General features: G+C 32.9%; 1 protein-coding gene across 1 annotated transcript in view; it reads right to left on the bottom strand.

Moving 5' to 3' along the window:
- Positions 1–7,197: 7,197 nt before the first annotated feature.
- CIP2A (cellular inhibitor of PP2A) overlaps positions 7,198–12,517 on the bottom strand; it is a 35,892-nt gene continuing 30,572 nt past the window's right edge. Inside the window, exons 20-21 of the mRNA XM_043594085.1 lie at positions 11,770–11,909; positions 7,198–10,772 (exon numbers count right to left, since the gene is read on the bottom strand). Coding sequence (XP_043450020.1) covers positions 10,602–10,772; positions 11,770–11,909 — 311 coding nt within the window. The 3' untranslated portion in view covers positions 7,198–10,601. The remainder of the gene's footprint in view (positions 10,773–11,769; positions 11,910–12,517) is intronic.

Genomic DNA, 12,517 nt, shown 5'->3' on the forward strand with positions numbered 1-12,517 from the left:
TATATCATGAATAGCATGTAATGTTTTGTGTACTCTTCTACATGTATATATTTTTCACAATTAAAAATTTTTAATAAAATGAGAAATTGTATATTAATAAAAAGAAAAATGAGGAGCGCCTGGGTGGCTCAGTAGGTTAAGCGTCTTACTTCAGCTCAGATTATGACCTCACAGTTTGTGAGTTTGGGCCCCGCATGGGGCTCTGTGCTGTCAGTTCAGAGCCTGGAGCTTGCTTGGGATTCTGTGTCTCCCTCTCTCTCTGCCCCTCCCCCACTCACGCTGTCTCTCTGTGTCTCTCAAAAAATGAATAAACATTAAAAAAAAATTTTATTAGCAAAAAGAAAAGTTATAGAAATAATAAACGCATCCAAGAGCTGGCTCTTTGAAATGGATTAATAAACTTTTGGTTGATCTAAAGCAGAATAAAAAGTGAACGATTAAATATATCAGAAAATATAGTGGATAAAAAGATGACAAAAGTAAAACTTAAAAGTATACAAAAACTATATACAAATAAAATATTATTGAAGGTCATAACAAACTTAAACCCATAGAGAGGTATATTATGCTTTAGAAAAGATGATTTAACAATATAGAAATGTCAATTCTCCCTAAAGTAATCTATAAATCTAATATTAATCAAATGAAAATGTCAACCATTTTTTTAACTAGACAAGATGATCCTAAATTAATATGGAAAAAAACTAATGAACAAGCACATTCAGGAAGTTTCTCAAATAAAAAACAAGGAGAGACCAGTTCTGTGAAATTTAAAACATTATCAAGATACAATAACAAAAATTATGGAAGATAAAAAACTGGAAAAAAATTCTTCATACAAAAAAAGTACAGGTGGTCCTCAACTTACAAAGGTTCAACCTAGAGCTATTTTTTGACTTTATGATGGTGCAAAAGAGATATACACTCAGTAAAACTCGTTCAAATTTTGAATTTTGGCCTTCACCCAGGAGAGCGATGTGAGGTACGACACTGTCGTGATGCCGGCAGCAGCAGTGAGCCAAAGCCCCTAGTCAGCCACGGCATCACAAAGGTAACAACCCATCCACATACAACCGTTCTGTTTTTCACTTTCAGTATAGTGAGGTGTTCAACACTCAATTATAAAACAGGCTTTGTGTTTGATGATTTTGCCCAATTGTAGGCTAACAAGTGTTTTGAGCACATTTAAGGTAGGCTAGGCTAAGCTATCAAATATGGGCGTTAGGTGTATTAAATGCATTTTTAACTTGGATGTTTTCAGTTTACAACGAATTTATTGGGACATAACCTTATCATAAGTTGAGGAAGATCTGTACACAATGAAGTCAAAAGTCAGTCAAATAACTGGGAAAAAAACTTGCAACTTTTATCGTAACTGGAAATTTTACTTACTAAAGACTACCTGCAAATCAATAAGAAAAAAATGTGGATAACTCAATAGAAAAAATGGAAAGGGATTAATTAAATAGTTAAGAAAAAAGGAAACAGAAGAAGTCCTTTCTACATGTGTGGCAGCCATGAAAAATTTAACACCATAATGAGAACCCTAGAACATTTTCCTAGGTATCATGTGGTGAGAAAGGGAAGGTATAAAACAGTTATGTGTGGAATGCTTTCATTTGTGTAACCCACCAAACAAATATACATGCATATACATGTTTGTATGTATTACACCTCTCTTTAAGGCTACATAAAGAAACTCACAACAGGTCAAGGATTCTGTGGAAGGGAACTAGGATGGCCAAGAGACAGGTAAAAGAATAATATCACCATCTATCTTTTTTTTTCTTTTTAACATTAAAAAAAGATGTTTTTAAAGTATAGTTTCAGATTTAGAGAATAATTAAGCAGATAGAGTTCCATATACTCACCCCACTCCCTGGCAATTAATGCATCAATGTGATATATTAACCATAGTGCATAGTTTACATTAGGGTTCACTCTTCATGTTACAGCGTTCCGTGGATTTTGACAAATTAATGTCATGTACCCACAATTACAGTAGCATACACGATAGTTTCACAGCCCTAAAAAATGTCTATCCTCTAACTATTTATCCATCTTCCTTGCTACCTACTCCCCACTTGCCCCCAGCAAGCACTATTTTTACTGCTGTAATAGTTTTTACTTTTCCAGAATGTCATATAATTGGAATCACACAGTGCAGACTTTTCAGACTGGCTTCTTTTGCTTAGCAATATGCATTTAAATGTCCTCTATGTCTTTTCATGGCTTGATAGCTCATTTCTTTTTATACACTGTTGGATTCAACTTGATGATTTTTGTATCCATGTCCATGAGATATCAGTCTGCAGCTTTCCTTTCTTGTAATGTCTGAGTTTGGTGTTAGGGTAACGATGGTTTCATAGAATGACAAGGAGTGATCACTCTGCTTCTATTTTCTAGAAGAGATTATAGGGCATTTGTATCATTTTGCTTAAATGTTTGGTGGAATTCATCAGTAAAACCCTCTTGGCCTGATACTATTTTGGAAGGCTAGTAATTAATTTCTTTAATATAGTCCTATTCAGAGTATCCATTTCTCCTGTTATATTAATTAGTAGCTTGTGTCTTTCAAGAAATTGGTTCATTTCATCTGAGTTATCAAATTTGTGGTCACAGAGATGTTTGTAGTATTCCTGTATTATCCTTCCCATATTTGTAGGCTCAGTAGTGATGATCACTTACAATTAGTAGGCCCGTGCCTTACGGCTATAACCTCTACAAATACTTGTCAGAAAATTTTCTCCCTTAGTTGAGACTTGAAGATTCCAATGGACTGGAGTTGGGTAGTTCTCCTTCCTCCAAGTCCGATAAGGCTCCAGAGCTTTTCTTTGTTGGGTAAACCTTTACTATGTTGCTAAGAATGCTCTCTGCTAATTTCAAAAGGATTACCTTCTCTCTGCCTCTGACCAAACATGAGAGGAGTTTTCTCTGACCTTCACTAGAATCTGGTGAGGCTCCCAGAGGTAAAACTCAGGACACTGAAAGTGTGGATGCTCTTAAGGATTGATAAACTGTCAAGCTAGTTCACCCAAGTCTGTAGCAATTCATCAAAGTTACCACTCAGGTGTTCCTACCATGCTTGTGCTTCAGGTAAGTTGATCTATATTCTCTGTATTCACCTAACTCCAGTTTTTGAGGTGGTGATTAGTCCTGTGACCTCAATTCGCTGATGAATCTAAATAAAGTCATTTCAGTTTGTTCAGCTTTTTTCTCATTGTGAGTGTGGGAGAAAAAATTTTCAAGCACTTTGCTTCTCAGAGTAGAAACTGGAAGTCCATGTATCTCTTCTTAAATTTTGAACTTCTAAGCATGTGCTTATATAATCTATTCCTTACCGCTGCCCCATTCCCAAGTAGAGAATTCCATTTACAGTTGTTAAAATTAAGGTGATACTATTGCCTACAGACGGGACAGATGCAAAATGGGCATAAATACATTTGATTAATATTATAATCATCACTGAATGAGATGTTTTACTACTTGGATCAATCCACATCATTAATAACTCAAGTCTCTTATTTAGATTAGTAGTTCAAAGAGAGCAGCAATTCAAGTCATAGCTCCAATTAGTCTAAGCTCAAGGGTGTTTGCATGAAATACAGGTCTAAGTAATTCAAGGTGACCTTGCTTATTAAAGGGTTTTTACACAGCCAGCCTCAAATGTCTATTACTGTTAATTCTCCTCTTGATTCCATACAACTTTCCATTATTATTCCTGATCTTACAACTAATGGCTTCTATTTTATTTCTGTAAACACAATGCATACATCTTTACTTTGAGATACATGGCCCTAATATTTTTGGACTTCCTAAGAGGCTAATATAAAAATGACATTTCTAAATAGAAATATTAAGATGAAATAGGAAAACTGATTTATATTAAGTGGAAACTGACTGAAGTTATTACACGTATATGGTGGCTTCAGTAGCTAAGTATCTTTTTAAAGCCTGTATGCTCTTAGTGTCCATAAATCTGTCAAAAGAGCTAGGAAGATAACAGGATCCAAGTCTTAGACATACTGTGTTGTTATTAACATTTGGCAAACTTTTTTCAACCATGCCATTTCCTCAATCTCTTCCAGGAAATTAAAAAATAACAATGTACAACTTCATAATGAATTTTGTAGATATATGCATTAGCTGGAGAAGCCTGTGACACCCAAGAGAAGGCAGATTTAAAGCATGGAAAATGTCTCTTTCAAAGAGAAAAATGGTTTACTTAACGCTGCTTAGAATAGCTACTTCGTAAAAATAAATTAGGTAAGAGAGCAACCTACACTAGCTTTGGTCAAGAAGTTACCCTAGGTGTAGACAATACTTTGAAGATTTATTTAACTCCTAGTACTAACCTTGCCACCCTGCACATTCTTGAAAATGCAGAATCTTTCCTGTTAATTTTACTTTCTACAATTGGCCATAGGTCTGATGATAAATAAGAAACCGAGGACAAAGGAAATAAAGGTTTCTACCCTATTTCTCTCGCAAAAGGGAGGTAAGTACTTACAAAGAAACTACTAAAAGCCACCAGCTTTATTTTGTATTTTTAAATAAAAACAACACTACAAAGTATGTATTATCTTCATTTTGTAGATGAAATTTTCCTTAGGTAAAGTCAGAAATTAAATTTTGATGTGGTTACAAAACTCAGGTTTTAAAACATGGTTTTGAAAATTTTAAAGTAACATTTAAAAATTTTAGAATGTAAATAAACAACATATTCAAATAATTTCACTACTGAAAGGCAACCAGTTTATCATTTATATTTATATTTATACATACCAATATATCTTAAAGATATGCAGATATATGAATCATTGCTTACAGTCTGGTTTTATGCTTTTTCCATCCTTTTTCCAGGATCTCTTTCCATGTGCCTACACATTATTTTTTTCAAAAGGCTGTTATTTTATTGAATGTATTTTACACTGTATACATACCTGGGTTGCTTCCAATTTTTTCAATAGTGTCAAAATGCACATTCTAAATCTTGTTGAATATCCTTAAATTCCTAGAAGTGCAATTGTCCATAATACATGTTTATTTATTAAAAAAAAATTATTTATTATTTTTGAGAGTGAGTGGAAAAGGGGCAGAGGTGGGTTGGGAAGAGAGGATCTGAAGTGTGCTCTGTGCTGACAGCAGAGAGCCTGACATAGGGCTTGAACTCACAAACTGTGAGATCATGACCTGGGACAACGCTGGACGTTTAACCGACTGAGCCACCCAGGTGCCCCCCCAGTGCATGTTTATTTTTTAATCACGTATCTGTTTGTGTTTGACTCTCCGGGCTTCTTTTCTGAAAATGTAATATAAAGTTTAAATCTTTTTGAAACACAAGGGGTCTGGGTTTACTGTTCTTTAAGAATCCTTTCAGCTCTAACATGCTCTGATTAACTGTGGGTTTTATACAAATTAGTTTGTTGTAGTTAATACTAGTTTTTATTTGTGGGTAAATGAAATCCTGCCTAATTGAACGTGAACAGTGTTGTCTTTTCCTAGGGCTAATCATAAGCCTTTTTATTTGAAGTTTGAGAAAAGCATAAGGCCACTCTAATACATTGTATCTTTTGGCTCTTTGAGATTAGTGAGATGAAATATAATTCTTGGAATAGTGCAGATAATGTAATGGAGAGGCAGAATCATGTTCACTACTAAATCCCTGCCAAATGCTCAGCTACTTAGTGGAAAATTAGTTTTTAATAACATAATGAAACTGTAACCCAACCTACTCTATTGACTTTGAAAATGTCACTTTCTGTGCAGCACTGGCTAGACCTTACATAAAAAGCCCTTTGCTGTATAGTCTAAGAATTATCCATCGTCTTTAGAGACACCAAGAGCATATAAACACTGGGTCCTTGGGGAATTAACTAAAAATGTGCGTTTACTTGAGAGGAAAGTTACTTTGCCTCACATCTAATGACCTTTACAATGGGCTATTTTAACGTGAAGAAAAGCTGGTTTCTGAGAAGTATGGTACCTCTCATTCCTGGTGATAATTAAGTTTTCTTGGGGTATTTTCAAATGGTTAGATGAACAAAAGCATAAACAAAACAAGCCTCATGACAGGCATGACAGGAAGAAAGTCAATTAGCTACAAAGTGCTGAATAGAGCAAGATTTTTTTAAGATTTCAAAGTGATTTGCAGATTCAAAGAAACCCATAATTTTTGTTTCCCCTAAATGTACGGATTATGAAGCATACAATTTCAAGTACTTATCAGGTTCATTATGTACATTATAAAAAAATTAACCATTTACCTTTTAAAGGCATAGGTCACATTTTCACGTGTTCATTTTTAAACATTAGTTATTTTGAATGTTAAAATGAATGCAGAAAATATACAATTTGTTTCTTAATCCAAAAGACTTGTCATTATGGGTAATATGCATTGAGTATTTACTGGTGATCATGGAGAGAACCAAGGCAAGTGAACAAGATTAGGGGGTTTGGGAAGGAAAATACTATCCAAAGGGCCCTGTGGTTAAAAAAAAAAAAAATTCCACATGCCTAACATACCTATTATTTATTTTCTTAAACTACAGAAAGCAAATCTCAAATTCTTGGCTTGTGAGAAGATGCACACACAAAAAGTACACACTCTGCTAAGTGTAAACCTGTAAGTACTATATTTTAGTTTTGTCAGTGATGTAATAGATGATGTAATTTTGATTGCTTTTCCCAGTATATCACAATATTACCAAAATGTCCAATTTTTTTCTATTAGAAAGTAAAACAAGTTAAAAAATGTGGCAACCATCAGAGTAACTAACAACGTATTCAAGGCAAGAATTATCAGTGGATGCTGAGATTTGTAGGTGAAAGGTATAAGAAATAGGGTACTTGCAGTATCTCCCCACAAATTACTAATTATTTCAAAAGAGTAAAATAACGTTATAATGAAGATACTACTTGTGTGTAAACAGGTAAATATATTATGATGTTGAGAGCCAGATATATTTCCATATAATCATTTAGAGGAAAAATTATAACATTGTTTTGGGCACTAATGATACAGATATATGTCATCTATAGCATAAAAGAAGAGGAGAGGATAAGAAGACCAATGCAGTTGCAGGTTTTCTCCAATTTTATACTAAGTAGTACAATATTAACTCCAAGCAGACTGTGAAAGTTAAGGACTTAATTGTCAAGATAGATTAAAAAAAAAAAAAGCAAGACTCAACTATGTATTGTCTACAATCATAAGTTTTATATATAATGATACAGGTTAAAAGTAAATGGATACAAAAACATATACCAGACCAACAGAAAACATTAAAAGGGTGGAGTGGCTATATTCATATCAAATAAAATAGACCTCAGACCTTAAGCCTAAGTTTACCAAAGATAAAGAGACACAATAGCAAAGTTTTGACAGTTTTGTAAGTAAAGTTTTATTAGAACATAGTTCTATATGCCTATTCTAAATGCCTATTTGTTTACCTGCTGTCTATGGCTGCTTTCTTGCTACAGTCACAGAACTGGGTAGTTGTGATAGAGACCATATGTCTCACAAAGCCTAAAATACTATCTGGTCCTTTACAGAAAATGTTTGCTGACTCCTATAAAGTAATTAAGTCACAAACAAGGTATGTGTTTGATTCATCAGTAGGTAAATCAGAAGCAAGGCTGTAAACACAATTCATAACTATCTGAAAAGAGGAAAAGAAGTTAAAATAAGGTTATGAGATTTAGAGAATATACCTTGATTAGACGTACTTTAACACCTGTGCATGAGCCTTGGGTAGAAGTTGAAAGTCAAACATTTTCATTTAACAGTCTTAAGACAGTCTCATTACATCCTTAACATAAATAACTAGTCTTTATAACAAGTAGAAACAACTAAAAGGACATTAATCTGACAATCTACCCTCAAAACACAGGATTAAGTTTTAATGAGTATTTGGTTTTGCCCTGACATTAGGCAGTTTAGTATAAATTTCAATCAGCCAAATTTTAAGAGAAGCTCATATCTGTTCAAGTGGCAAATGTAAATGGCAAAAAGAACTGTGTAATGTACACTTGGACAAACTCTTCATAGCAAATTTTTTTAAGAGAATTTGAGTAATTCTATTATAATGATGCATTTATTTAGTTTTATTTTCTCTACTAGGAAGTGGTCATATATACACAGAAATCATTTGTAAAACTCTTTGGTAGTGGCTCAAACTTGCTTAAACTAAAATTTTTTAAAACACACACACACACACACACACACACACACACACACACACACACAATTTTAATCTGAGGTATGGACCTAAAAAGAAAAAAAAAAAGAGAAAAAGTACTTAACATACTAAGGTTAAGAAAAATAATAGCAACAATATGAAAGATGCTACAAGAGAGAGAAAGACTAGGATAAACAGAAGAAATGAAGTGGGTGATGATTAGTATTCACCTTTAAAGCTGAAGTACAATTTTTTCTCTTTAGAGAAAAAAGATAAGGAATAACTCATTAAAATTGTTGTGTTAAAAAAAGGTTACTAAAAAATACATGGACTCTCTATCTATATAGATCTTTAAGAATAGGCAAATTGAGTGGCTTAAGTAAATGCATACTTGGAAAAATGGACTAGATCTGAACCATCCAGCAGTATGGCAGTTAAAATTTTAATTCTTCAGTTGCACTACCCTTATTTTAAGTGCTCAAAAATCACATGTGGCAGGGGCACTTGGGTGGCTCAGTCAGTTAAGCTTCCAACTTAGGCTCAGGTCATGATCTCATGGTTTGGGAGTTTGAGCCCCGTGTCAGGCTCTGTGCTGACAGCTCAGAGCCTGGAGCCTGCTTCAGATTCTTTCTCCCTCTGTCTCTGCCACTCCTCCATTTGTGCTCTGTCTCTCTCTCTCAAAAATAAACATTAAAAAAAATTTAAAAACAATCACATGTGCCTAAAGGCTATGATACTGGACAGTGTATAGAACATTTACATCATTATAAAAAGTTCTATTGGGCAGTACTGGGCTAGGCTCAGTGTCTTAAAAGTGTCTAAAGCGTAAAGATAGTTTGATTTTCCCTAGAGGTTTGGTTTGTTTATTTATTTTATTTATTTTTTTATTATGTTTCTTTTATTTTTGAGAGGCAGAGAGAGACAGAGCATGAGTGGGGGAGGGGCAGAGAGGCAGGCTCCAGGCTCTGAGCTGTCAGCACAGAGCCTGACACAGGGCTCGAACTCACGAACTGTGAGATCATGACATGAGCTAAAGTCAGATGATTAACTGACTGAGCCACCCAGGCACCCCTGGTTTATTTATTTTATAGAATTTTCTCTTTTATTTTACAAAGCCTTTTATTCTTCAGTCATATTTATCCATTTAAACACTTTTTCATGTAAAATTGAAACTGCATGCAATTTCAAGAGAGAAACAGAATGTACCCCTTATAAAACAACAATCTAAAATGTGTTACTCTGTACAATGCTGTTTTTAAAATCTGCAGAACTATACAAAATGTATCCAAGTATGTAAAACTATTATAGTTTGACACTTAATGTAATTAGCAAATTATGAAAATATATTTAATTTCTAAAGATAATTTCAGGTATATTATGGTTGAAAAATAGAAGTAAATATAAGTTCACTTAAGTCACAGGAAGATATAAATAGGGAAGAAAACACTAAGCAAAATTAATGGTTATAAAAAGTAGCAATAAAAATCAACCAAAATACCGATATAAAAACTCTTCTGTTTTAAACTCCACTTAGAACATTTGATTCAAATGAAGAGTACTGAAAAAATCCCTTTGTATTAAAGAAATAAATGTATAAGGATATTTAAACTATGCCTTAAAATTAAATGGCCAAATTAAAAACTATTTCAATGAAAGGCAATACATTAAATGCAACTGACATTAGAATCAACAACAAATAACAGATTTCTGAATATGTAGCAAGGGTGGAATCCAAGTTATCCTTATGTAAATCAAAAGAAATTCATAATTGATTGGAAATGATATGGGTATACCAACATAGTACATTTTAAAAAGATTAAAAATTAAGGCCATTCATAATTGTACAAACTATAGTGTTTTTTATGTGATAATGTATTCATTTAACACATCAGATATTTTCTAATTTTCATACATTATTTTTGTAACTATTCATTATATTTTTTCAAATTTAGAACTAATACCATATATTGTACTGTATTTTAAATGCAGTAACAAAATTATTTTAAATTCACTGAATTTTCTTTTGTGCTATTTAGAAAAAAATTTCCCTGGCAATAACATGCCTTCTCTTTTTATACTAGTAATTGTATTTTCAATTTATTAATCTTTAGGATTGTTAAATCAAGAAAGTTTGATTTAAAATCTAATTACAAATGAGAATAAATTAAAAATCAGAAGGAAAATGGAAAAACTTTACAAAAACAATAATGGAGGTCAAGAAAAATATTCTAATATAAGAATGAAAGATAGCTTTAAGCAATAAAAGCCAGAAACAGAAAGTAAAACTTTTAAGACCAAATAAAAATATTTATCAGATCACGTTCTTTACTAAATTAATAATTAGACAATAATCTACTACTGTTCTGGGGTCACAAATTACCTTCTCTACCACACCTCCCCAGGAAGATAAATACATAACTTCTATATGCTGAGATTCACAGTTTCTGGACTTATTTTCCCACCACTTAAACTGTGGATCATTGCGATCATATGAGAGTGTTTGTTCAACTCCTCTTGCTGAAGTTTCACCAGCGACTCCTTCTCTTCCAAACGACCTTCTAATTGGGCCTTTTGAACCTCTAGGGAGGAAGCCTAAAGAATTGGGGAAAAGGGGAAGATTTGCGGAAAACAACTTAGCATGTCTTCCCTTCACAGGTATCTTAAGATGTTCTAATTTTCATTTGTAAAACAACCATGTCAAAAGACACATTACAAATATGTACTACATTTAGTTAAATTATATGGTAAGTTTAAGATAAGGAATTATTAATACAGATTGGAAAAACACATTCAATGTATCTTTTTAAGTCAATATTAGCAGCTGAAATTTTGCAGAAAATATTACACATTACAATTTGGAATCACTATTAAGATAACCACATTAAAGGAGAACCAGGAAATTGGTAAATGTGGCATTAAATTTTATGCCTCTTCTGTCATTTGTGCTCTGTGGTTGTTCAAATGGTCATTCAATCCTAGTCCTCATCTTCCTGGTAGCAGATGGGCCAGAAAGCACTATTCACAGCTACCACACATAAACAACCAGGACAAGGTGGAATGAGACTAGACCAGATTCAGAATACTGCATATGTCTACTGTTCCACTTAGCTTTGTGAATGACCTTGAGCAAGTAACTCAAGACTCACTTTAATTTGTAGGTTTAAAATACTTATTGATACTTATATATTAATATATGTGTTAGGAGGATTCAGAAAGATGTTTCAAGGGGTCCTTTGCAAATTATAAAGTTCTGAACAAATATGAACTACTCCTAAAAGAACAGAGATGCAGCCATATACAATTATACATGTGGATGTATTTGGCATCCAGAACTGGGAATCCCTTTAGGTATTCTTTGCCTACTTAAAAGGAGTTAAGTGCTGGCACAGAATATATATTTAATAAAGTTTTGGTGATTTTAGGAAATCACCTTTCACATTGTGAAGAGAGTCTTTATAATAAAACAATTGTCAATTTTGAGATTATAGTATCTTCTAAATACAATTACTAAGTAGAACTTTAATTTACCCAAATTCATCTTTTTCACAAAATCAGACTTACTATAAATGAGAACTCAACAGATTCTTACCTTAATGCTCAATTCTTTTCTTATCTGTTCTGTTCTGTTTAATTCTTTTCTAAGGATATCAATGGTTTCTTCCTTATCTTCCCTTTCTTTTTGCAAAACTTTAATCTTTTCTTCTTGTACTTTTGTTTTTTGTTGCATATCTTAAAAACAAACAGAGTCAGCTATATGCCCAGAAGTCCTATAACTGATGTTACCCTGAAAAAGTTTATTAGGCAGTACGTAATTAGGGCAAAAAAACGACAACTAGGAAGATGAGGAAATGTCTTGCTGGAAATAAAAGTTTTACAGTATTTGATTAATAAAAAACACCACCTAACTCTTCCCCTATGCCAGTATTAAACAAAAAATGCCAAATATCCATGTCTTTCCCTTTTCCTCTGTTCCTATTATATATATATATATATACACATATAGTAATGTATATATATATACATTTTATATATATATATACATTTTTTGTGGATTTCAGAGCTACTACTATTGAGAAGCTGGTAACTAAAAATTACCTAGCACTGCCACCTGCTGTTACATTCTTTTAAAACTCATTTTAAAAAGAATCCTTTCCTTAACTCCCAGATTAAAAAAATATATATATTGCCTTTTCAATTTAATCAGTCTAACTAAACTGCTCTGTAAAATGTTATGGCAAGAAAAGGGGAGCTGTTTAAAATGTGATTTAATGTTTAAAACAATGAGAGAAGTAGAAAATAATGAAAAAGCAAAATAAAAACCATTCATGCTTTGATTT

This window comes from Prionailurus bengalensis, chromosome C2 (assembly GCF_016509475.1).
Source record: "Prionailurus bengalensis isolate Pbe53 chromosome C2, Fcat_Pben_1.1_paternal_pri, whole genome shotgun sequence".
Classification (NCBI taxonomy): Eukaryota; Metazoa; Chordata; class Mammalia; order Carnivora; family Felidae; genus Prionailurus; species Prionailurus bengalensis.